This window comes from Equus przewalskii, chromosome 25 (genome assembly GCF_037783145.1).
Source record: "Equus przewalskii isolate Varuska chromosome 25, EquPr2, whole genome shotgun sequence".
NCBI classification, from domain to species: Eukaryota; Metazoa; Chordata; class Mammalia; order Perissodactyla; family Equidae; genus Equus; species Equus przewalskii.
Genome location: NC_091855.1, coordinates 34,501,429 through 34,527,433, shown reverse-complemented (window position 1 = coordinate 34,527,433; position 26,005 = coordinate 34,501,429). Strand labels below are relative to the sequence as shown.

At 47.5% G+C, this 26,005-nt stretch overlaps 1 protein-coding gene across 2 annotated transcripts in view; it reads left to right on the top strand.

Annotated features, from left to right (window-relative positions):
• FBLN5 (fibulin 5) overlaps positions 1-26,005 on the top strand; it is a 75,002-nt gene that overhangs the window by 7,140 nt on the left and 41,857 nt on the right. For both annotated transcript variants that reach the window (XM_008530195.2, XM_008530194.2), the window contains exon 4: positions 3,149-3,403. In XM_008530195.2, the coding sequence (XP_008528417.1) occupies positions 3,149-3,403 (255 nt within the window). The remainder of the gene's footprint in view (positions 1-3,148; positions 3,404-26,005) is intronic.

Genomic DNA, 26,005 nt, shown 5'->3' with positions numbered 1-26,005 from the left:
CATTCCTTTCTAGAGGCTCCAGGGGAGAATCCATTTCCTTGCTCATATGTTTTATTGGCAGAATTCAGTTTCTTTGGTTGGGTTTTTTTTTTTTTTTTTTTTGGTGAGGAAGATTGGCCCTGAGCTAACATCTCTTGCCAACCTTCCTCTCTTTTTTTTTCAGAATTCAGTCTCTTTCTTTTTTTAAAAATTAGGGTATAACTGGCATACAACATTGTGTAAGTTTAAGGCGTACAACATGTTGATTTGATATGCTTGTATATTGCAATATGATTACCACCATGGCATTTGCTAACATCTCCATCTTGTCACATAGTTACCATTTCTTTTTTGTGGTGAGAATATTTAAGATTTACTCTCAGCAGTTTTTGAGTATACAGTACATTTCTGTTCATTATAATCACAATATTGTACATTAGATCCCCAGAACTTATTTGCCTTCTAATTGAAAGTTTGTATCATTTGACCCACATTACTCCCACCCCCCAGCCCCTGGTAACCACCACTCTACTCCATTTCCATAAGTTCGGCTTTTTTTAGATCCCACATGTAAGTGAGATCACATGGTGGTTGTCTTTCTCTGTCTGACTTATCTCACTTACATAATGCCTTCAAGGTCCATCCATGTTGGTGCAAATGGCAGGATTTCCTTCTTTCTGTGGCTGGATAATATTCCATTGTGCTCGCATGCGTGCACGCGTGGGTGTGTGTGTGTACACCACATCTTCTTTATCCACTCATCCGTTGATGAGCACTTAAGTTGTTTCCATATCTTGGCTATTGTGAGTAATCCTGCAGTGAACATGGGGGTGCAGGTACGGCTTCAACATCCTGTTTTCATTTCCTTTGGATAAATACCCAGAAGCGGAATTGCTGGATCAAGTATGCTAGTTCTATTTTTAATTTTTTGAGGAACTTCCCTGCTGTTTTCCTGGGTGGCTGCACCCATTTACGTTCCCACAGACTTCAGTTTCTCGCGGTTGCAGGACTGAGGCCACCAACCCCGTTTCCCTGCTGCCTGCCAGCTGAGGGCCTTTCGCAGCTTCCTGAGGCTGTCCTCATTCCTTGGCTCGTGGCACCCTCCATCTTCAAAGCGAGCACTGCGAGTTAAGTCCCTCATATACTTTGTATCTCTTCTTTTTCTGTTGCTGCATCTCTCTGACCAGCCCTTCTGCTGTTTTTTCTTGCACTTTTAAGAACACTCATGATCACACTGGGCCCACTCAGATAATCCTCCCGTCTCAAGATCAGCTGATGAGCAACTCTAATTCTATCTGCTACCTGCCTCCCCTTTGCCACGGTTCCCAGGTTTGGAACAAAGACATCCTGGGGGCTTTTCTCGTAGCACACCATCTAGTGGAAGAGGTAGACCAAGGCATAGTGAACTCTACAGGATGGAATAAAGTCATTGCCAAGCGGAGGCGACAGCAACGGGCCCTGCAAAAGTAGAGTAGGGAGTGATACCTATGTCTGGGGTCATGGGGATCACATTTGAATTGGGCACTGAAGGATGAGTAGGATCCTAAGAAATAGCATTCCGGGTGGAAGGAACAGCATACGCGAAGACCAGGGGTGGAAAGGACGTTCAGAGTATAGAATAGTCTGTTGTGGGTGGAGCACAGGGTATATAAAAAGAGTGAGGCAGGGGCTGGCCCCGTGGCCGAGTGGTTAAGTTCGCGCACTCCGTTGCAGGCAGCCCAGTGTGTCGTTGGTTTGAATCATGGCCGTGGACATGGCACAGCTCGTCGGACCACGCTGAGGTGGTGTCCCACGTGCCACAACTAGAAGGACCCACAATGAAGAATATACAACTATGTACTGGGGGGCTTTGGGGAGAAAAAGGAAAAAAATAAAATCTTTAAAAAAAAGAAAGAGTGAGGCAGCCCCACTTGCCCCCACCTTGGGGAAGCATTTAGCTTTTAATTTATATTTGATTCAGGCCAAATCATTTGTCTTCCCTGAGCTCACATCAGCTAGGAACCAGAGGGGACATAGATGCTTCCAAAAAATGACCAGTGGCAGGAATACAGCCCAGCCCTGGAAAATCTAGGCTTGGACTCTGATTTAAAGTGAAGGGGGGTAAGGATGTGCTGAGGGATGAGGAGAGGGGCAGCAGCCTTCTTTTCTCGCCCACCAGTGTTAATGATGATTTCAGGCTTATCGTTAGAGAACCAACCAGGCCTTCGGCCTCAACATTTCCCTTTCCCGAGGCGGGAGTTGGAGTGAGTTTCTCAGATGTGATGGCCGGGGTGAGCTGTCAGGATTCAGGCAATTCTCGCTCAGCCTCCGGTCCCACAGGGAGCAGCCCCCAGGCTGGTGAGAGGCCCCGGAGTCTGGGATCAGGTTGGCTGCTCCTGCTGGAGCCAGAGTTCAGGCCTCCCCTGTCCCCACCCCAGCGAGGCTGATTTTCTAGGGCACCCACCTTCCACCTCCAGGCAGAACAAGCAGAGTACCAGCCTGGCCAGACGTGGGTCCTGTCGGCTGGCACCGTGTGAGCTAACTTGCAAGTAAGGCTCCACTTTCTTAACAAATAACCAGCTCTCGGCCAAGCTTTGTCTTTCTTGACGCGAGGGACCCTTTCTCCCCTGCCCAGCTGTTATGTGGCGTAGAAGTGGGAACGATTCTTAGGTCCATCCCCGTGTTTCCACAGTGTAGCAGGGCACACAGGAGCACCCGAGATGTTTTCAGATGGTCCACCCACCGATAAACCCTCTTTATTCTATTAGTTGTATGTTTATTTTAATAGTTATATATTTATTTTTTACTGTTGCCTCCTATTTATATTAATTGATAGTATTTTTCATTTGCTATAGTTATGTAAGATTAAAAAAATACATTTACTTGGGTTGCAAACGTGGGTTCATTTAAAGAGAAGTATTCAGCACGTGATAGCACAGGTTTTTGTGGAGATGGCCCAAGTCGTGATGGTGGTGTTTGATGGCTGGTGTTTGGGCGGCGCTGGTCAATATGATTCAATTCGGCCGCTATCTGGGGGCACCTAGGTACTCCCAGGGACGGCCCCGCTGTCTGGGAGCAGATGCTGGTGAAGAGTGCTTGGGGTCCTTCGTGGCGCTCTGAGTACAGAGCTCTGCTTAAAAGCGTGGCCGGGGGGCGGGCTCTAACGCTGTCCTTTCTGTGGCGCTTCCAGACATCGATGAGTGCCGGACCATCCCCGAGGCCTGCCGAGGAGACATGATGTGTGTTAACCAAAACGGCGGGTACCTATGCATCCCGCGAACAAACCCGGTGTATCGAGGGCCCTACTCCAACCCGTACTCGAACCCCTACTCGGGGCCGTACCCCGCAGCCGCCCCACCGCTGTCAGCTCCGAACTACCCCACCATCTCAAGGCCTCTCATCTGCCGCTTTGGATACCAGATGGACGAGAGCAACCAGTGCGTGGGTGAGTAGCCCGGCCCCGGGGGCTTCGTCTCCGTGCGCTCGGCGAGGGCGGCGTCCTGGGCCCGCAGGTCCTCCCCGGGCGCGATGTTAGCTACCGCGCAGCGCACCGGCGAAACAACGTCCTGCTTTCTGCGTGGTTCTTCCACTCTCAGCAGCCTGTATGTCTGGGCACCCTCCCACCCAGGGGGTAGTTTAGTTTGCTGTCTTATTGACAGTTCTCCAGAAAGCCAATTTGTTTTTTATTTTATTTTTCTCTCTCTCTCTGTTCATCTACCTACCTACCTACCTAAGTATCATCTATTTAAAGACCAAGCTCATATTTTCTCTATTCAATAACAAATGCATCTGCTCAACCTTTACGTAAGTGAATCTTGGAAGATCTAGAAAGGACCAGAACTTTCTCTTCAACACCCCTCACCCTTGAATGGAATGTATGTTCCTGCAATAAAAGAAGCCTTGAGGGCCAAGGCCAACTGTTCTGGAAAGAAAGGGAGTTCCTTGGATGGGAACCAATGTTCTTTTGGCCAAAAGGAGCCTCGCCAATGGGAGCTCAAGCAAGAGTAGACATCTGGGAGGAAGGAGATGCCATATGCCATAGGTCCCAAAGAGTGGGTGCGTGGAGTGACTGGTGCCCTGGTGAGCCTGTTGGCCAGTGTGGCCTTAGTGGCAGGGTGCCTGGGATCCTCGTGGCAGGACCAAAACCTTGTAACTGTCTCCAGCTTTGGAAGATGGTCTAGAGTGGTGGCTCCAAACTTATTTGACTGTGTACCCCGTCTGCAAAATCTTTTTGAGCTTAGACCCCATTATATGCATATTTATAAATTATATATAAATCCTATTATACTAACATGGTTTGAGGAGTGTAAAGCATACCTAAGAAATAGAAAAATTCAAAGGATGTGACAAAAATAACTGTGAAAGGAAGTTCTAATACTTCCTTTCTGTACCCCCAAAATTTGGGAGGACGGGGATCTCCCTAGTGACGTTTCTGTTGGTCCCATTTCAGGCCTGTGGAGTGTTGAGTTGTAACCAACCAGTAGAGAGTCTGTGCTGGTTATGTCATGTCTTCTTTATGTTCATGCAAATGAGTGTTTATTTCCATCTGAGTATATGCAAATAATATGCAAACAAGCATCCTTCAGAGCTTCAAGGGAAAATTGGATACACCTGAACCCACACTTCTCCATTCTTACTGGTCACAAGGGGCGTGGGGGTTGTGTGTGTGTGTGAGAGAGAGAGAGTGGGGAAGAGAGGGAGGGAGGAGAGCTGGCTGATGGTCGCTTTGAGTATAGATAAGGGTGTAAAGGGAAAGACTGTGGGAGCCAACCGAGCCGTGGACTGAAGTTTTGGTGGGGAAGAGAGTCACACACTTCCTTACAACAAGCAGCAGAACGACAGACCATTGGAACCGGAAGGGACTAACAGTCTTTAACTTCAGCCTCTTCATTTTATGGCAAAGGGAAGGCGGACTCCCGTGAGTGAGGTATTCCAGCGGTGGGGTGGGAGTCCAGCTCGCCTGACAGCCCATCTGCATTTTCCTAACTCCACCACGTGACCTTTCTCTCCTGGTAGAAAAGAAATGATCCCAAAAGGAAATGCAGAGAAAGAGAGGTTGGGCCGGGGGTGCTGCAATGCCACGCTGTCCTGTGGGGCCGGACAAGCCAAGTGACCACGCGCAGGACTTGAAGTGAGGGGGGCGTAACGACAATTTGAGGCACTCCAGGATTTCGGGGGGGCCTCTGGTGGCCGTGGTGTAGGCTGCTCTTCCTGATGCTGTGGGCAGTCCCACAGGCCCCTTATGTGGAACAGCTGGGAATGGCCGCCATCCTCCTCCCTCCCAGAGTCCTCCTTCCAGGAGCCCAGCGCCCTTGAGAATAAGGACGGGGCTGGGAAACCTATTTGTCTCCTGGTTCCTGTGATGTCATACAGTTTTACTGCTCCAAACCTGTCACACGGGAGACGTGGAGCCTTCATAATGGCCCCTTTGTAAGAAGAATACAATCTAGGAACCCTAGTGAGGACTGGCACCAGGCCCGTCCGTTTCCAGAAAGTTCAGCATTATGCATTCATAAGTCTCGGTTCCTTCTAACTTCCCTGCGCTCCACCCGACCGTTTCCTGACGTGCAGAGATCCTTCTGGGCATTGTGAGGGGCGGCGTCACGGGGGAGGGGCAAGAGAAGGAACAGGAAGGAAGTTTCTTCCCCACCGTTCCCTCCAGGAGCAGGGAAGAGAGAGGGGAGCCTGGGAACAGGCGAGAGGGAGGCAGGGCGCAGAGGCGGCAGAAGAGAGGAGTAACTGAGAGGGGGCAGGAGGTGAGGCTGGAGGTGCCCCTGCCCGGAGGAGGAGAATGTCCGTGTTTCCCAGAATGTAGGTCAGATCCTGTGGAGGAAGCACGAAATGAGTGGTGCAAAATTGGGGAGAAGTGGGAAATATTTCTGGAACTTTGGTGTTCTAGGAGAGGAGGACAGCATCTCCAAAGGATCTTCTCCACCTCGTCAATACAAAAAATAATGAACGACAGTAACGACGGCAGCAGTAGTAATAATAGCCAGCTCTTATATAGGGCTGTGCTCCAGGATCTTTATGTGAATTATCACATTTAATCCTCACCACAACCCTATGCGGTAGGGCTGTTATTATTCCTGTGTACTGTTGAGGACCTGGAGCACAGAGAGGTTAAGAAACTTGTCCAAGATCACACAGTGAATGGAGGCCAAGATTTGAACCCGTTCAGGCTCTGGATGAGGAAATAGGCTCCATGAGGTAAAGTTTTGTTCAAAGCCTCTCAGAGAGTCAGTACTGGAGCCATGATTTAAAAAAGGGCCTTTTCTTGCCTTTTTTTTTTTCCACAAAAAGTAATTTATTGATTCATAAATGAAAAGTCTGGGAGCTGTTTGCTTGAGGTAGGGCTGGATCAAGATATTCAAATAATGTCATTAGGAAGTTAGCTTTCCTAAGCTCTCTTTGAACTGTGTTGGCCTCAACCTCAGGAAAGCTTTCTCCCTGTGGTGGGCCCCACAGCTCCAGACTGTCACATTCACAGCTCCAAGTGTAGTGGAAAGAAATCTTCTCTTCCCCTAAAAGTGCTCATGAGGGGCCTGGGACCAATTCTCATTGGCTTAACTTTGGTCACGTGTCTTGCCTTTTTTTTTGCTGAGGAAGATTCACCCTGAGCTACCATCTGTGCCAGTCTTCCTCTTTTTTGTATGTGGGTTGCCACCATAGCATGGCTGCCAATGAGTGGTGTAGGTCTTGCCCAGGATCTGAACCTGGGCTGCCAAAGTGGAGTGCCCCAAACTTAACCATAGGTCAGTGGTCCGGCCTCCCCTTTTTTGTTTTTGGTAATTAAAACTTTTCTTCTGTAACATTTTGAACCTAGACAAAAGCAGAGAGAACATCGCAAACGCTTGCCTACCCATCTCCCAGCTTCAGTAATTATCAGCATGGCCCAGTCTCATTTCTTCTCTACCCTCACCCAGGGGGCTAATGTAAAGGAAATCCCAGGCATCGTATAATTTCATCCTTAAATACTCTTTTAAAAAGTAGCCACAATATTGTTATCAAGTCTACAAAAATCAACAATTATTCCTTTTTATCATTAAATATCCAAGCGGTGTTCAAATTTCCCTGATCGTCTCTTAAATGTCTTTTTTCTGTTGGTTTCTTTGAGTCAGCTCCAAACAAGGTCTACAAATTGCGTTTGCTTGACAAGCCTCTTAACTATTTCCTGATTGTCGTTGATCCTCTTGCCACTCACTTGCTGAAGAGGCTGAGCTGTTCGTCCTGTAGAGTTTCCCACATTTGGGGTTTCGCTGGTTGCATCTTGCGGTGGCGTTTAGCGTATTCCTTCACCCTCTGCTTTTCTGTAGACTGCTGATAGTTAGATGCAGAGACCTCATGCAGTTCAGGTTTGGGTTTTTGGGCAAACTGCTTCCTAAGTGGCCCTCTTCTTCTGTGCTCTCCTTGCACTGTTTTTTTCTCCTAAGCATATGGAAGTCTGCTTTACGGAAGCAAATGGCCAAGGTCCCTGAACGTGGAGACCACTTATTTATGCGTGTTCATCCCCTTTGGGGCTCAACTTGTAGCCTCTCTGGGTGGACTCTCTTAGTTCTGGCTTTGCTGCTTGACTTGGCTCAATGGCAAATTTAGGGACTCCGCCAATAACCGCTGCTCATGAAATGTTCTGTGGCTGAGAAAGTGGCCTTTTCCCAGAGCTGAGCTTCTCCAGGGGCTGCAGGAATTCTTCTGGTCATTTGTGAAATTACATTCAATAGCTTTCTTCTCACTGGAGTTTTCTCATTGATCAAAGCGCCCGAGCAGGCAGAGAGGGACACGTGTGGGTCTTTTTGGAAGATGGATGGCATTGGCCTGAAGCTTTCTCTTGAGTTATTTTTCCTGAAAGCCAGCCAGGATTTATTGGACAAGGTTTACAGAGCACCTCAGTGGTACCAGGCTCGGGCCTCGGCCCGGAGGGGGCAGGGAGTCCGCACACAGCCATGGGCTCTCTCCAGAACTTGCTGTCAAGGCAGGGAGATTAGACACGAAATGAGTGTCTGAAATACGAAGGCACCTCTGATAGCTTCCTGAGATGTGTGAAGAGGAGGCAGAGATGGGAAGGACGGCTGTGTGTCCTGGAGTGCAGAGGGCTGGAACTTGGAAGTCAGAAAGGCCTTGACTCTCACCTTGCTTTGGCCACTTCCTAGCTGTGAGACCTGGGTCTCAGTTTCCTCATCTGGAAATGGGTATAACCATGCCTACCTCACAGATAACGTGTGAAAATACCTTGTCCAGCGTCTGCACGGACTTATCTCCTGGTAAATGTCAATCGAGAAAGATTCTAGGGTCTTGAGATGATAACCTGTAAAAAGATTCCCAGGGTCTGAAAATGTATGGAAGGACCAATTCTTTAAAACCTTTAAAATGACCTAACACCAAGCTTGGTGCACACCCACCTTGCACACCTTGGCAGTTCAGCCCTTTATGACACTTTAGTCAAATTCTGCTTCGAGAGAGCCTGAGTTTATTGAAATTGTGAAACAAAACAATGGGAAGTCATCCCAACGTGGCGTTTGTTCCTAGAGGATAAGACAAGCACAAGAACACGTGGAAATCTCACTTAGCCCCAAGGTGGCAGGCTCCCACAGGTTTTTCTTCTCCTTTTTTTAAAAATAATTTTTAAGTTATTTTGTTGAGGTCAGATTGGCTTATAATATTGTGTAATTTCAGGCGTACATCATGTATCAGTTTCTGTACAGACTGCCTCGTGCTCACCGCCAATAGTCTAGTTTTTATCTGTCACTGTACATAGGTGCCCTTTATCCTTTTTGCTCTCCCCGCACCCCTTTCCCCTCTGGTAACCACTAATCCGTTCTCCTTCTGCATGTGTTTATCTTCCACATATGAGTGAAATCATGCAGTGTTTGTCTTTCTCTGTCTGGCTTAGTAGTACCTTCCTGTGTAGTCCTCTTCTTTTTCATACAGGCTTGGGCTGTAACTTGAAACCAAGTCAGGACGAGACCAGAAGGAAAATGCAGGAAGCCGAGGCCACTGGGTTCCTGAGCTGCTGAGGGCACTGGGACCAGCAGGCCTGGGGAGGAACCGGGACCCAGGCTGGAGGCGCCACAGTTGGGTTCGCGCAGACGCCCTTGCAAACTGGGCCTCAGCCAGCTCGTTCACGTGCAGCCCCCTGACTCAGGCTGTCCCATCTTCCTTCAGGTCTTTCCCAGTCGTTGGTGCTGGTCCGGTGAGCAAGCAGCTTAGCCTCTGCGAACCTCAGTTTTTCCATCTGTAAACAGGGATAACAGTACCAACTTCCGTAGGCTATTTGTGAGAATTAAATGAGATAATGCATGTAAATTGCCTAGCACAGAGGCTGGCTCATGGTAAGGGCTAATAACAATTAGTTGTTATAATTTTGTTTTCATTATTTCAAATCTCATCATTCCGTTATGAATTCTCCTACTGCCAACCCTAGTCCTGTTATTCTGTCGTTGTGTATTCTTTTCCCTGAGAATTAGATTTCACAGCCCGCACCTTTTAGAGAGGTGAGGGTCGAATTCCTGCCACTTTTCGGCTGTAGGGGTTGGGGTCACTTGCGCTTCCCAGGAGACCCCAGCAGAGAGAGGACTTTAGCAGCTCTTCTCACACATTCGTGTGCCGTGAGTCGCCTGGGGCAATGCAGGTTCTGCCTCTGCAGGTCTGGAGCGGGGCCTGAGGTCTCACTTCTCACAAGCCCCCAGGTGAGGCAATGCTGCGGGTCCAGGGCCCACACTTTGGTTAGCAAGGCTCTGGTCCATCTGTCTGTTCTCAGATGGGGCTGCATTTAAAGAAAGGTGGAAACTTTACTTTTTAAATGTAATTCTCTCATTGTTTGAATTTGTTAGAAGAATGTGTTACTTTTGTTTAAAAGGAAAAACGAAAACTCCGAAAGAAAAAATTTTAAGCCTAAATTGTAGCAGCATGCTGTATTGTAAAGGCACCAGACAGGACATCGGGAAGAACTGGACTTTGATCCCAGATTTGCTATTTGTTAGCTGTGTGACATTAAGAAAGTCGTTTGGGGGTCTGGCCCCATGGCCGAGTGGTTGAGTTCGCGTGCCCTGCTTCAGCGGCCCAGGGTTTTGCCGGTTCCGATCCTGGGTGCTGACATGGCACCGCTCATCAGGCCATGCTGAGGCGGCTTCTCACATGCCACAACTAGAAGGACCCACAAACTAAAATATACAACTATGTACCGGGGGCCTTTGGGGAGAAAAAGCAAAAAACAGAAAAGAAGGAGATTGGCAACAGTTGTTAGCTCAGGTGCCAATCTTAAAAAAAAAAAAAATCAAGAAAATCATTTGGCTTTTCTCGCCTAAGGTTTATTATCTGTGAAAAGAAGGGATGGTAGGATATTAGGAGTCTTAATATGGGGTATGTGGATAGAATTCAGGGCATCCATTTTCATCATTTTCATACTTTTTTCCCCACTAACTTCTAATGAAATTGAGCATTATCTTCCATTAGGTAGGCTATAAACCATAAATCTCTTGGCAGTACATGTGACAGTATTAACAGGAGAAGCGCAGATATTTACACGTCATGTTACAGCGTAGCAGTTATTCTGAAATATTCAACATCTTTTGAAATATCATTCTCACCTACCACTGCTTCAAAATTGTAGGAGATCTTAGACCTGCTGTCCACTCTTAATAATGAATGCACTGGTAAAGAAGCAGAGATATTACTGTATCACACGTTGGTTTTAAAAATATTTTGATAACTGTCTTTCAATATAATTGGTTTCTTTTGTAATCCTATGAATTTAGTTTTATGCAATTAAGAGCTTTATTCTGAGAAGGGGCCCATGGGCTTCATCAGTCTGCAAAACGTGTTCGTGACATGCACAAAAGGCTTAAATTCCCTGGACCAGAACGATTTGTCAGGTTCCCTTCAACTCAAGAATGTTCTAGTATTCTAAATATTCCGAGTCCTTAGGGAGGATAACGTTTGTGTCCAGACAGTCTGGGTTTTCTCCTACTTGGTCTCGTCTGGGTTGCTCAGTGACGTGGCCCTTCTCTGTTGTCTATTTCAACCAGCCCACGTGCTCAGTGACCCCCTTCTGCCAGGACTGTGTCAATTTTCCATTGATGAGGAAGCCGCTCCCACTCACGACTGGAGCTGGCTTGGGGAACTGGCCCTGGCCCCCGGTGAGGTCCGGTGCCCTGACGGGCCTCGACGCTGATGCTGGGTGGGAATCCTGGGGGAGGGGCGCACCCAGCCGTTGGTGCCTTTGTGCAGTAGGTACTTCCCCGGTGCCTAGCATGGCAGTTTTCTCAATGACCTACAAATTTTTCTTGGCTCTCACCTTATGTTCCTTGGGCTGGTCCTGTTTCTTCTAATTATGTTCCATTCTGGAATTAGCCAGTTGTAGGTGAAAAGCAGGTGGTGTTGCCGGAGGATGGAAGAAACGTGGACTTCAAGCAGTGGGATGATTCAGCTTGGCTTTGGGTGGTTCTGGCCAAGGTGGGCGCATGAGCAGGTCTCCAGAGAGTGCCCACGGAGGGCAGGAGGTCGCAGTCACCTGCCAGCAACAGGGCTGAGCAGACCGTAGCAGACCGTTTAGCCCAATATGTTTTAAATTAGTGGGAGGTGCATGTGATGGGGCTTCTCTATCAGGCATGATGCTTCCAAATGTTTTGAAATGGAGGCAGGTGACTATACCTTCTTTTTTGTCATCAAGGCTAGTTGTAGATTTCTTTTCAAACATCCTTTTGGTGGAAGTGGATTGAATAAACCACTGGCGAACTCTACACCAGGGTCATCCACATAGGTTCTGTCCCTCCCTTGGCAGCTTCTGTAGATGTCCTTGGCTCTTATCTGCTTGTGTGGACCGTGGCCACAGGGCATCTGTGGTTGCCGCCCCCACCCCAGCGTGATGCAAGAAGCAGAAGGATTAGAGAGATCTCTGTGCTATCAGGAATGGACTCAATGAAATGAAGAAGTGAAAATACCATATGATGCAAAGCATTAGTTTTATGGAGAGTGTGTGCGTGAGTACGAGAAAACTGATTAAAACAAGAAATTAGGAATCATAGCTAATGTTGCCGACAACAGCCTCATGTAGATATCATCTGATAGGTCCAAGTTATAATATCTGCTGTTCGGGAAAGAAAGGGGATCTTTATTTTCTCAAAGGACCTGGAGAGAGTGGGTTATTAGGCCAGGGAGCAGCAGGAGATAGTATGAGGCCGTGAGAAGGGCATGGGCTGTAGATTCAGATGCACCGGGGTTCGATTCCCATCCCTGCACAGCCGCCTGGCTCGGGGCTTCTTCAACCCTTTGAGGGTCCCACCTATAAGACGGGATAATAGTACTTACCTTGTGGGATTGTTCTGAGGCTTAGCAAAGTCTGATCGACAGGTCACTCACTAACAATCACCGCTGTCACCCCCCCACCCCACCCCTGAGGGACAGCAACGCTATTTGCTTCCCGTCCTCCCAATCCCTGCCCTGTTACAGGGTCAGACACCTGGTGCATGGCGGTGCCTGTTGGCTGCTTTTCCCAGGTGGGCAGGTTTGGGGAGAGAGAGTGGAGGGGGCCGGCGGAGAGGGACCGCCTTTCAGTTGTGACCATAGGCTGTCCTTGTCCCCATCCCCACTCTGACCACACTCAGCCAGAGAGGCTGCTGGTGATCCTTTCTCTTGAGGCCTCTTAGCTCTGGAGGTGCCGAGGAGTGACATGGGTCCGTTTGTTCTCGTCTACTGTCGGCTGCCAGCCTATCTGGACACATGGACACACAGACAGAGAGAAAGTCAGACTCCAGAGCACGCTGGCCTGGTGGGCTGTGACTGGGAAAGTGCTGGTGGGCTGAGCCGACCCCTCATCAGAGAGACCCCAGCTTAGACAACCTCCCCCAGCAGGCCTGCTGGTCTCCTGTTTGGAGGCAGAGAGACCACAGCTTCCTGGCAGCCCCAGGTGTGTGACAGAGGGCAGTGGGTGCCCTCGTCTCTCATCAGGGCCTGGGGGTTGGGGTTTGGGGCAGTAGGTGGGGTGCCTGGTCAGGGGTTCATTGGTTGCACGTGCTGCACTGGCCTCCACTGTTTATCCGCAGCATCTCGTGATATGAGCTCTTAGTAAGTGATTGTCAACTGAATGAATGAATGAATGAATGGAAGAAGAGTGTGGGCACTGTTATACCCAGGCAAGTGAGAGGGGAGCCTTCACTCATTTCCATGCTTAGTCTCTCATCACTCATTCAAGCACACCCCCACCAGCACCCACTGTGCTGGGTGCTGAGAGGGGACCCAAATGACCAAAAGTCTCTTTGTTCCGTGAGCCCTGGTGGGCCAGGGCGTGGTCACCGTGTTTGCCTGCACCCGGCTTGGTTCCTGTACCACTGGTACTCAGTGAGTAGTGAGTGTTGAGCCATATTGAATTTATGCTGTAGCTGAGGGGCTGATGGGAATAGATGCCTGTGAAGAACCACCCAGCCAGACTCATTTACAGAGACCCACCTCCACTGTCCTTTCCCCTTTGGGATGTGCCAAAGGGGAAATCTGTGGTAGCCTGTGCTCTCTCCACCTTGAAGCCAGGGTTTCCCTGCCATGGGAAGGACTGGCTCCCAGGGGTCCACCTCCAACCAGAGCTAGCTCCTCTCACAACTCCAGGGGGCGCCCTTCAATTGTATGACATTCTGTTGGCACCCACTGGACCCCAACAACCAGCCTGAGGCTGCTGTTTGTCTTGGAAACGGAGGCGCATGCTTGGGGAAGGGTCCCCGGGCCATCTCCTTAGGGGCTGGCAGGGGAAGGACATTCACAGAATTCCTTCCCTCCAGAGGGCCTCAGACATCAGACTGGATGTCAGGGGCTGAACTTCCATTCCCCTCCAGCTTGTCGGAGTCTGGCCAGAGGGGAGATGGGGACAGCCAGCACTGGGCCGTGCCCCAGGCAGCCAGCATCCACAGACTCTTGGGGATGGCGGGCCGGTTGGGGCTGGGGAAGCTGTGAGGCTTGGGGGACTTGTCAGGGCCGTCTGACTCTCCTTCACACTAGAACATTTGCAGGAACCCAGCCAGAGTTGATTTATGAGCTCCACATATTTCACAGGTCTTAACACATCCCCTAGGAATCAATGAGGTCAGACGGAACAGACTCCACATCCGGAATCAGTATGAAATTGGCATCTTCAACAGTTCCCATGGGAAGTGGGGGATAATAATTGGAGGGAGATTATATTAAAGCAATGCAAAGACACAAAAAACCTGAACTCTGCTTTATTCCCGTTGGGGAGAAAGACAAATCGTCTGTTATCTTCATCTGAGCTGGGTGAGGGCTGCCATCTCTGCCGGGGCCACTGTGACCAAAAGGAAGCACGATGGGACAGAGCTGCCAGGGCAAGCGATGAACTCAGAGCGAACTTAGCAGCGACCATGGTGTCCCGGACTGTGTCCTCTGGCGCAGGTTCCATGACCGTGATAAATAGACATTTGTGGTTATTTATTTAACATCTCTCTCTCCAACAGGAACTCTCTGTCTTGCTCACTGTTGTATTTTTAGTGCCTGATAAATATTTGTTGAACAAGCAGAAAAGCTACATGTGGCAAATTGTGTGTATAGGCTTCAAATGAGCAAGAGAAATTGATTATGTCTCAGGTACCGTTGTCCGAGTAAGTTAACTTGTTCTCAGTAACAGCCTTTATTCATTCACGTATCATTTATGTGCGAGGTCTGTGCTGTGTACGCAAAAATAAATGAGGCTTCTTCACTGCCCTGGGGAGTTCACCGCCTCTTGCCAGGAGTTGGAGTGGGTCGGCAGGAAATAGGGAACATAACACATACATAGTTACAGCCCAGTGTAACGGGACGGCAGCAACTGCAGGTACGAGGTCTCTGTTGGCCACGGCTGGAGTGGTCGCAGGAAACCGTCCATAAGGACAGGTGTTACACGTCTGGGCATCTGTTGGATTAAACAGATATTCACTGAGCACATCTCTGTGTCAGACACTGCCAGGTGCTGTGAGGGGATGTAAAGATGCATGAGACTCGGCCCCTTGCCTCAGGATCTCACAGCTGAGTGGGTGTAAGTGGGGGTGGGGAGGGGTGGATGTCAGAATCTTTGCATGAGCTGGAGGGTGAGAGGTGGTGACAGCAGCCTGTGCCAGGTGCTGTGGGAGTGCCCAGGAGGAACAGGGGTTCCCCTCTGGGAATGGATACGATGGCCGTTAAGTGAATCTTTGCTGGATTGAGTAGGATTTTCATGTGGGAGTGGGGAAGGGCTTTCTGGGTTGAGGGAACAGCATGGGCAAAGATGTAGAGGCTAGAAATTTCACAGCATGTTGAGGAATACTGGCCTTGGTCATGAGCTCATTGGTCCCCTTCCCAGAGCGTGGATGCAGTGTGGACGTGGGCTGGGAGCAGGGCAGGCACGGAGTGAGAGATGTGGCTAAGGAAGTCAGCAGGAACTAGACTATGGGGGCCTTGAATGCCATGCCAACGGCCTGGGCTTTCTTTTGTGACGCTGATTTCTGAGTGCGGGAGTGGTGTGTTGACATCTGTTTGAAGAAGATTCCTGGGTCTTGGTCTGATCTTAGCACTGCCACAGGCTTGGTGGGTGTTTGTGGCTCCAGTCCCTTCTCTTCCTGGGCAACTTTTTCCCATCCCCATGAGAGGGGCTGGACCACAACCTCTAAGGCCCTCCAGCCCTGACTGCTCATGACTGTCAGGTGAAGAGTTGCCTCTGGAGCAGGCAGACTGTGGAGATAGTACCTTTTCATTTGAGGCGCTGATTTTGCGTTTAGTTTAAGCTCTGGGGGCTAATTACTGGGCCAGCTCACGGTGACGCCCCTCCATGTTCTGAGTCCTGGCTGGAGGCTTCCTTTAAGCTTGAGGCTGAGATGAGCCCTTTTCAGAACCCCTCCAGGAAAGGGGCATCAGTGGATGGCGATGGAATTGCCTCTGACTGTGGTGATAGGATCAGGCCCAGTTCCGTGAGAAGTCTGGCCTTGCCTTTATAATACCTGGGAGTATTTGCAAGCAGCTGGAGTGAAACACAAGCTCGTTATGAAGCTGAGAATCCTCCTCGATAGACCAGTAGGGTAGAAATGTAAGAGTTCCACTCTCAGAACTTTCTGGGAAATCCCCCACCTCGGCCCTCCTAAACTGACCCTTTTTAAGGATCATCTCAATCTTATTTAGCTCCAGAGAGCAGGCGTTGGCCAGGGACCAGGTGGCGCTGGCCTGTGGTCTGTTGGCGTCTCAGTGTGGGAGGCTGGATCCTGCGGTCACATCCTTCATCAACTCCCTTCATTGTAATCCTTCCCACTTGAACACTGCCTCTCGCTTTCCCAAATGCTTGCACATCCACTAACTCACTGAATTCTCAAACAGCCCAGTAGGCAGGCTCAGTAGTGTTTTCCCCATTTCAGAGGATGTTTGGAAAGACTCTGTGACTGCCCCAACGTCCCACCATTTGTCCGTGGGAGAGGCCAGCCAGAGTGGAGGCTGGCTGGCTTTCAGGCCCCATGCCTCCCATAAGATGGCTGCTCTTTGTGGTTCACAGGTAGCACTGGCCTCCTTTCTCTTCCTCAAACATATCAGGCTCTTCCCTACCTCAGGGCCTTTGCACTTGCTGTTCCCTCTGTTTGGCACTCTCTTCTGGCTCATTCCCCTCTTTCAGGCTTCAGCTCAGTTTAGATGTCACCTTCTTAAAGAGCCCGGCCCTGACCACCCTGTCAAAAGTAATCCTGTGATGTGATCTCCATAATAGCCCTTATCATTATTATCTATCACAAACTCGAATGTGCATAAAATCAGCTGGTGGACTTCAAACACAGATTGCTGGATCCCACCTCCAGGGTTTCTGATTCAGTAGGTTTGGTGTGGGCCCTGGGTTTTCAAGGGATGCTAACGCTTCTGGTCTGGGGACCACACTTTGAGAACCACTGACTGATAACTGTCTTTTAATGTATGTATTACATATGTATTTATATTGATGTATAATCGACGTAGAATGTTGCATTAGTTTCAGGTGTACAGCTTCACAAGTAAATATTCGTATAGTTTCCATCACCACAATAAGTCTAGTTAACATCCGTCACCACACGTTACAAAAGTTTTTTTTCTTGTGATGAGAGCTTTTAAGATCTACTCTCTTAGCAACTTTCAAACATACAATACACTACTATTAACTAGAGTCATCAGGCTCTACGTTACGTCCCCATGGCTTATTTATTTTATAACTGGAAGTTTGTACCTTTTGGCCCTCTTCTCCTGTTTCACCCCCCTCCATCCCTTGCCTTTGGCAACCACCAATCTATTCTCTGCATCTATGAGCTTGGTGGGGTTTTTTTGTTTTTTTTTTTTAGATTCTATGTATAAGTGAGATCATACAGTATTTGTCTTTCTCTGTCTGACTTATTTCACTTAGCATAAAGCCCACAAGTTCTGTCCATGTTGCCTCAAACAGCACGACTTCCTTCTTTTTTATGGCTGAATAATATTCCATTGTATATATACGCCACATTTTCTTCACTCATTCATTCATCGACGGACACTTAGGTTGTTTCCATACCTTGGCTGTATTTATTTGTTTATTGTCTGTCCCATCTCTTGTCTTGTTTCCACTGTATCTCTAGAGCCTGGACCATCATTGGTTCTTGATAAGTCCTTGCTAAATGAGTGTTGATTGAGGACTTGATCAGGACTCTGTGCTTTCTAGTCATCCCACACCTAAGAAAGGAGAAGGTCGAACATTGACAGAAACCCTGGCAGTCACTTGGTCTGATCCCTTCTCCCCTCGTACCTCTTTCTTTGACTTTTTCATGCTCAAGCTTTTTCTAAGCCTCCTTGTTCCTTTTGTGTGAGGGTTGCATGGACAATTTTCACAAACTCTGAGGTGGATGAGTCGGGCTGTCTGGGTTCAAGGAGGTTCGGCTCCAGGACATCCAGCCAACTGCGAATCCCGAGTTGGCCACATCTCTATGCTGTGCTCAATCCTTGATGCTCACATCATCTGCCAGCAGGTGGGGAAGAGCTGACACAGCCCCGCTCTTCTCCCTTGGGACAAATTATAGGCACGTTCGCTGTGGTTGGCACTGGCACGGGAGTGTAGGCTGCGACCCTGGCTCAGGGTTTTCCCCTGGGACGAGCAGATTGGCACAAAGGGAAGAAACCTTGATCTTGGGCTTGTCAGCACGATGTTCTTACAAACTGTGTGACCCAGCCCAGATGCGGCCGCAGCTGTAAACCTTTCTGGAACCTTCCGGGTAAGTGAACTGAGGTTTTACGACTGGCTTGCGCAGAAGTCTTCTCATAATTCCCGCAGTGGTACTTTCAGAACTCTCAATTGTCTGAGGCCTCCTCCTACCCTTTGGTTTCAAAAAACCAAGGCTGAGATTTTGCCAGACTGGAGATGAGCTTGGACTGTAAAATTGGATCTTCCGTGGCACAGGGGAGTTGCAGATGAGATCTGAGGTCATTACAGATCCCCCCAAATTATCGCTGCGGCTAGGGGGAGGACCGAGGGTGGGCGTGGGCCAGGGTGGGCCGGGCCGGCCAACGCTTCATTCTCCACTTGGGGGCAGGGGTCCTTGGAGGATCCACAGGAAATGGAGTGTGTGTGTGTGTGTGTGTGTGTGTGTAGAGGTGCTCACTCCTACAGAGACCACCACGCGGCCGCCCTGGACTAACTATGGTGGGAGCAGCTAATTTGCCCAAGGATGTCTTCGCAGAGAAGGGACATTTATAGTTTAGTTGGAAAACCTGGAGAGCGGAGATGAGATGTAATTGTCCAAGGTCGCGTTGCAGATCATTTGCGGAACGGGATGAACCCCAAAGTCTCTGGGTTCCTAATCCCAAGAAACATAGTGGTGCTGTGGAAAGAGACTGGATTCGGAAGCTGAATCACCTTGGGCAAGTTGCTCCTCTGTGAGTTTCATCCTCCTCTTAAAAGAGGAGGATGTGGAGGCTGGCCCCGTGGCCGAGTGGTTAAGTTTGTGCGCTCCACTTTGGCAGCCTGGGGTTCACCGGTTTGGATCCTGGCCACAGACCTAGCATCGCTCATCAGGCCATGCTGAGGGAGCGTCCCACATAGAAGAACTAGAATGACTTGCAACCAGGATATACAGCTATGTACTGGGACTTTGGGGAGAGAAAAAAAAAAAAGAGGAAGATTGGCAACAGATGTTAGCTCAGGGCCAATCTTCCTCAAAACAAAACAAAACAAAACAAAAAACCCCACATGGTCAAGCTTCTCCCATCAAACAATAAAAACAATCAAATGCTTTCCTGATGTCAAAAAAAAAAAAAAAGAGAAAAAAGAGGAGGATGGTCTGTAAGATTAGTTTAGACACTCATTCGTTGGGAGGTAGTAGGCATGACAAATGAACAACACAGCATGTCAGATCGACAGTTTTGGGATCTTTGGTTCTGTTGTCCGTGTTAACTTTCCTATTCTAAGCAGTTTGGTCAGGCTGGATTTTGTCAGGATAAGGTGAGTGGGCATTAAATGGAACTCTCTCTTTAAAGTGGGCTCGTGGCATAGGTTTCGATTGCTTTAACTAGAGTCTGGTTTCACAAGAATTCTCCCCCAACCCAGCGATGTGGACACACCAAGCTTAATCCTCTTTGTCAGCCATCGAGCTCTGTTCTTTCCACATTCGAGCTCTGTAAAGGGTTGTCAATGGAATAAATTTGGCAGCTGGCGTTAACTGCTTCTGAAGATGAAGCAAAACGAGGCAGGAGACCCTCGCACTTCAACAGGCGGACGAGCCACAAAAAGGTTAATAAAACAGAAAGTGATTAAGACAACAGGAGATAGTGCCAGAGGTTGGCTTTGAGCTTTTTAGCTCTCATGAGGAGGGGAGGCCTGCCAGGCTCGCATTCCAGCGCAGCCTACTGACCGTGAAGAAGAGCGTGGGGTTCCAGAAGCAAGCCCAGTGAGCCACACGCACGCTGTTAGGGGCTCGTCAACAAGGACGCTGAGATCAGACGGGAGGAAGGAGAGTGAGCCAGCTCACCCCACTCTGGAAGGCTGGTGGGAGGTCTCCCACGTGGGAGGTGTTCCGGGCCGGGGAAGCACACGGAATGCATGCGTGTCCCCGGGCTGCCATAACAAGTACCACAGATCAGGGGGCTTACACAACAGACTTTGATTTTCTCACAGTTCTGGAGGCTCGACATCCCACATCAAGATGTAGGCAGAGCTGGATCCTTCTGAGGGCCACCAGGGAGGGATCTGCTCCAGGCTTCTCTCCTGAGCTTGCAGAAGGCCATTTTCGCATGGTCTTCCCTCTGTGTATCTCTGTGTCCCGATGGATGCCTATTGAATTAAGATCCACCCTAATGACCTCATTTTAACCTAATCACCTTTTTAAAGACTCCATCTCCAGATACAGTTAGGACTTCAATGTATGAATTTTGAAGGACACAATTTGACTTCAATATATGAATTTTGGGAACACAATTCATTCAGCCTGTAACATAGAACACAGTCCTATTCCTCCAGCAGGGACCCTTTGGAGGTCAGAGACCACTGGGGATGCCATTCCTTTTTCTTATCCTTAATGACCCAGTCCATACGTAATTTCTTCTAGGAGGCCTTCTTAGATCTTGGCCATCCCATCCCAAGCCCATCGGAATTCTCTCTCCATCCCACCTTGAGTTCCCAAACCCTTTGCTTGTACCTCTATTGGGGCATTTATGATCGTCGACATTAGACTTAATTAGAAATAGTCTGCGCTCCCTGCATCTAAAGCCTCATGTCTTAGGTATCTTTGTGTCCCTCTCATATCCCTTACCTCCTGTCTTGCATATAGAGCCGGTTTGGTAATGTTTGTTGGCTTGTTGATGGGTAAGCTGTCCAAGAAGGTTGGGTAATAAGGGCTAGATAAACAGGAAGACGTGGCTGCTAAGAAACAGCCACAGCAATGTGACTTTCCGTAGAGTCTTTGCACTCATCGACAAAGCTGAGGGCCTGGATTCATAAAGAGAAGAAGCTCTTTCCACCCTTCTATCCTTGTTTGACCACAGCAGGTCAACGGAAGAATCTGCAAACTGGGTGCTCAGCATTCTTAAACCCCCAGGGCTCACAGGGAATGACTCCTCTGGCCTGTCTTGAAGAAACTCCTCAATCTCTTCTTGAATAATGGCATTCTTTTGGCCCAGCTCTGTGGATACTCCTCCCTCCACCCCCAGTCCCGTGACCTTCTGTCCCCTCGTTTCTTGGCCGAAAGTCTGGGTCTGCTGTAGAGCAAAAGCAGTTTCAGCGGAGCGAGGGATCCTTCCCACGAATCCAGAGCCACACAGCCCAGAAAGCCTGACTGTGCAGAAACAGCTGCGCTTTGGCAGGCCAATCTTGAAAAACAATGCTGATAATTTAAAAGCACTTTGTTCCAGAGTGGCGTATGGAAGATGAGGAATGTCCTGTCAGATACGTTAAGACTCATTTGAGGATTTGCTTTCGAACAGGTTTCCTCGTCTTCCACCTTTCCTTTCCTCCAGGAAGGCTCCCCACCTGGCCCCCGGGAGATAGGTGTGCCTGGGGACTGGTCTCCTGGGCTCTTGGGATGGCTGGCAGGGGCTTGAGATGCCCGAGTCTTTGGACCAATCACCTTCGCTCTCTCCGTTGTGCCTTACACACTTCTAGAATTTTCTGTGAGTCCCTCGACATGGAAAAAGTTGGGAAGGACTACTTTATCTGATGCGTTCTGCAGAGATTTCTAGGAACACAGAGCAGGTTTCTCAATATTGACCTTTTAAAATGAAACATATTCCCTGATTACTCTTGGTGCCCTGGCTTTTGACAAGAATGCCAACATCAGGACTCTGTGGTTCAATCAAGCCGTGGGACAATTTGAATACGCTTAGTGTATTAATTATCAGGACTCTTTCGTTTGCAAGTAACAGAGACCCAGCTCAAAGTGGCTTAAGCAAAAAAAAAAAAAAAAAAAAAAAAAAAAAATAGCAAAACACAAGAATTTTAGGGAAAAAACCCTACATGCTCACATATTTTTTAACAACTGAAAAGTCAACAAGTAGGATCAGCCTCAGACATGGCTGGATCCAAGGGCTCAAGTGACTTTATATGGCCTGGCTGTTTTTCTCTCCCCCTCTCCTGCCTCCCCTACACGGGCTTCTTCATTCTCAGGGTGGGTTCTCTCAAGAGGTGGCCCCTGGCAGCGCCAGGCTCTTCTCTTGCCAGTTTAACAACCCGGAGAGAATGTCTTAATCCCTAGAGCTCCAGCAAAAGGACATACCAAGCCTTCATCACTGGTCCAACCCTGGAGCCAGTAATGGGTCTAAAGCTGCCTGAACACATGCACTGCAAGTGGGGAAAGGTGGTTCCTCAAAGGAAAATTGGGGTGCTGTTACCAGGTGAAGGGAGTTTGAGTATTGAGTGGGCAAGAGATATTCCTGGGATCCCGGCTTCCACGTGGAAAGAGAAGAAACAGATGGATCATAAGTTTGTTCTGAGCCAACAGGGACAGATTACAGAGGATGCGCCCACCAGCTGATTCAGCGTACATCGTACATGCACCCTTCTGTGACATTGGGGGACAACGGCAGAGAAGAAGGAGGGGGCCTGGAGCAGTCGTCTGTGCTACCCACCTGTCCTCAGGTAGGCAGGGACCCACACTGCCCCTCAAAGACAACTAACTCTCCCTTTCATTAAAAATTGTCACGGGGCCAGCCCCGGTTGCCTAGTGGTTAAGTTCGGCACGCTCTGCTTTGGCAGCCAGGGTTCAGCTCCTGGGCGCAGACGTACGTCTCTTGTCTGTCAGTGGCCATGCTGTGGTGGCAGCTCACATACAAAAAAGAGGAAGACTGGCAGCAGATTCAGCTCAGGGTGAATCTTCCTCAGGAAAAATAAATTGTCAGGGAGATAATACCATGAATCCTGTTTATAGAAATATCAGGTTGGTAAATGCTCTGAGTCAAAAAGAAATGCCTGCTGTCTTGCTTGAATCTTTTGTGCTGCTGTCTTTGTCATCTTGCCCTTAGGAAAAAAAAATAATAAACATAGAATGGTAGATTATTACCATGTATAACCACTACCAGCACTGGCACCACCGCCACCACCACCATCATCATCATGATCACCAGCATCATCATCACCATCATCACCACCAACGCCACCACCATCCTTAACCATCATTATCACCACCACCACCATCATCATCATCATCCCACATCAAAGCACCTATGTGTTTCTGATCCCTTTTATTTTAAAGCGGTGATACCCCTGGTAGTGCACTCTAACTGCCCCCAGTCACATGTGCAGAGCTGTTGGTCCTTCTTTATCTCCTGGCCCTTATCATAATAAATCTTGGGACTAGCCTTGGTTTTCTTATCTGTAAGATGAAGATAATGCCTATCTCATAAGTTTTTCTGTGAGGATTAAAATAGAGAATGTATACAAAGCATGCGACATTAGAAGGTGCTCCATAAGTAAGATGCATAGCTATCTGTAGCCGTATGTTCCCTAAGACATGTTTCATTAGAGTAATTAAGTTCTGCCCTTAAAAAAGTCCCACTGGTCACTTAGAAAGGGCGGGATAGCTTCGAAGAGCTTCTGAACTGGAATGATGGTCCAGGGGTTCACCACTGCCCCAGGACGGAGAAAGAAAATGTTAAGCAGTTGAATAATGCCGTTCTGAAAATGGCCCAGGATCAGTCGAGGAGCTTAGTCCTGAGGTATCAGAAATAGATTAGAATCTTCCCTGCAAGTCTTTAATGGAGAAATATCCATAGAGAGACCTCAGGGCCAGGGCCAGGATATCTGCATTGGATCCTAGCTGTGTCCCTCACTAGCTGTGTGACCTCGGATAGGTGTCTTAAACTCTCTGAATCTCAGTTTTCTCCTCTGTAAAATGAGCATAGCAATTCCTGCCCTGCCTACTTCACAGGATTAGTGATGCAGCAGAACCTTTCGTTCCTACGAAACCTGCAGGACTAGTTGTTTCCAGAGCATTTTAAGAAATTGCTCCATTATGGTATTTATCAGAGTGTATTGTAACTGTTGTCAGTGTGTCTCAGTAAACTGTGAGCTGAACCGTGGAAAGGACTTAGGCAATATTTGATATATACACAAAATTGTATGCAACATGTGGAAGCCAGAGCTTGGTAACTTGCGTATGGGAGAACCCAGCACGCAACCTGAGAACCTGAGTGCGTCTCCACCATTGCTCCTTCTAGCTTCTTCCGGTGGCTTCTGAGACTGGCTTATTTCATTCAACGCTGTGTTTCTAAGATTCCCACCCGTGTTGTGTGTAGCTGGAGTTTCTTTTTTGCTTTTTTACTTTTCCGCTGTGACACTACACTGTAGCACAGTCTGTTGATTCATTCTTTTGTCAAAAGGCATTTGGGGTGTTTTTAGTTTTTTGTATTACAAAGAATGATGCTTTGAATAGTCAGTCTTCTGGGTGCCATACAGCTGTGCTATAGGTATGGGAATTTCTGCTTTACAAAATAATGTTTTATAGTGTTCCAAATACAAGTTTACACACTAATCAACAGTAATTAAGAGTTTCTATTGACCTACAATCTCACCAACACTTGGTATTGACAGACTTCTTAATTTTTGCCAATCTAGTAATTGTAAAATGTTCTTTTCTTATATACAGAATTGCAATTCTCAGGTTACTAATGAAGTTAATCATTTTTTAATATATTTATTGGCCATTTGTGTTTCCTCTTTTGTGAAATTGTCTGATCATGTCTTTTGCCCATTTTTCTATTAGATTTCCTTTCTTTTTCATACTTGTGATTTGTATGAATTCTGTCTATATCTAGATTCTAATCCGTACAGGTTGCAAATATCTTCTCCCAAATTGTGGCTTATCCTTTCAGGTTCTTTATGGTGTTTTTTGAGCAACAGACATTCCCAACTAATGTGGAATTTATTAATCTTTTCTTTTGTGGTGTTCTTGTGGGGAGGGGTTTGAGAAATCCTTCCCTACGCTAAGATCATAAGTATGTTTTTCTTATATTGTCTTTTAAAAGTTTTAAAGCTTTGCCTTTCACATACAAATATTGACCCTATTTGGAATTTATTTGAGGGTATGGTGAGAAGCATAGATCCAGTTTCACTTTTCTCCGTATGGACCATTACCAGTTACCCCAACACTTCTGTTGAAGGGTTCCTCTGCCCCACAATGCTCTGTGATGCCTGCCAGCTTAGCTATCAGGGGTCCACACCCGTGTTGTATCTTTCTCTTCTCTCTCTTCTCTTCCACCGTCCATTGGTGCACCACTGGTGCACTCAGTGTTAATTATTACAGCTTTATAATGTCTTATTATCTAATAAGACAGGTTTCTTGACTTTCTTGTTCAGGAGTGTCGTGGCTATTCTTGGGCTTAGTGTCTTGAAAGAAAAACCCTGTTGAGATTTTGGTTGTAATTCATTGAGTCTTTAGAGAAATTTGAAGAGAACTGACGTCTTCATTTTATTTGCTTTTATATCTTTGAACATTAAATGTCTTCCCTTTTTAAGGTCTTCTTTAATATCTTTCAGTAACGTTTTACAATTTTCTCCAAACAAGTTTTGCACATCTTTGTTTAGATTCTTTCATAGGAAGCTTATATTTTTTTGTTGCTCTATTAACGGTATCTTTAAAAAATTCAGTGTTTCTTCTGCTGCTAGTGTATAGAAATGCAATTTATTTTTGAATATTGACCTTATATCCAGATGGCTTGTGAAATTCTCTTATTATTTCCAATATTTTGTCTTTAGAATCTTTTGGGTTATTCTGACAATTATACTATCTGTGAATAATGAGAGTTTTGTTTCATCTTCTCTAATTTTTATTCCTTTTATTTACTTGTCGTGTCTTACTGCACTGGTTGGTACTTTTAGAATAATGTTGAATATAAATGGTGACAGTGGGCATCCTTGTCTTTTTCCTGATGGTCTTTTCCCTAATGTTTCCTGATTAAGAATGTTTTGTTGAGTTTTCTTTCTTTTTTAAAAAAAATCATTAATAAGTATTGGATTTTAGCAAATGCTTTTCCTACAACTATTGAGATAATTATATGCTTAAAAATATGCTCATGTGGGGAATTACATTGATAAATTTACTTATTAAACCGCTTTTCATTCATTTTTAGGATAACCCACTTAGTC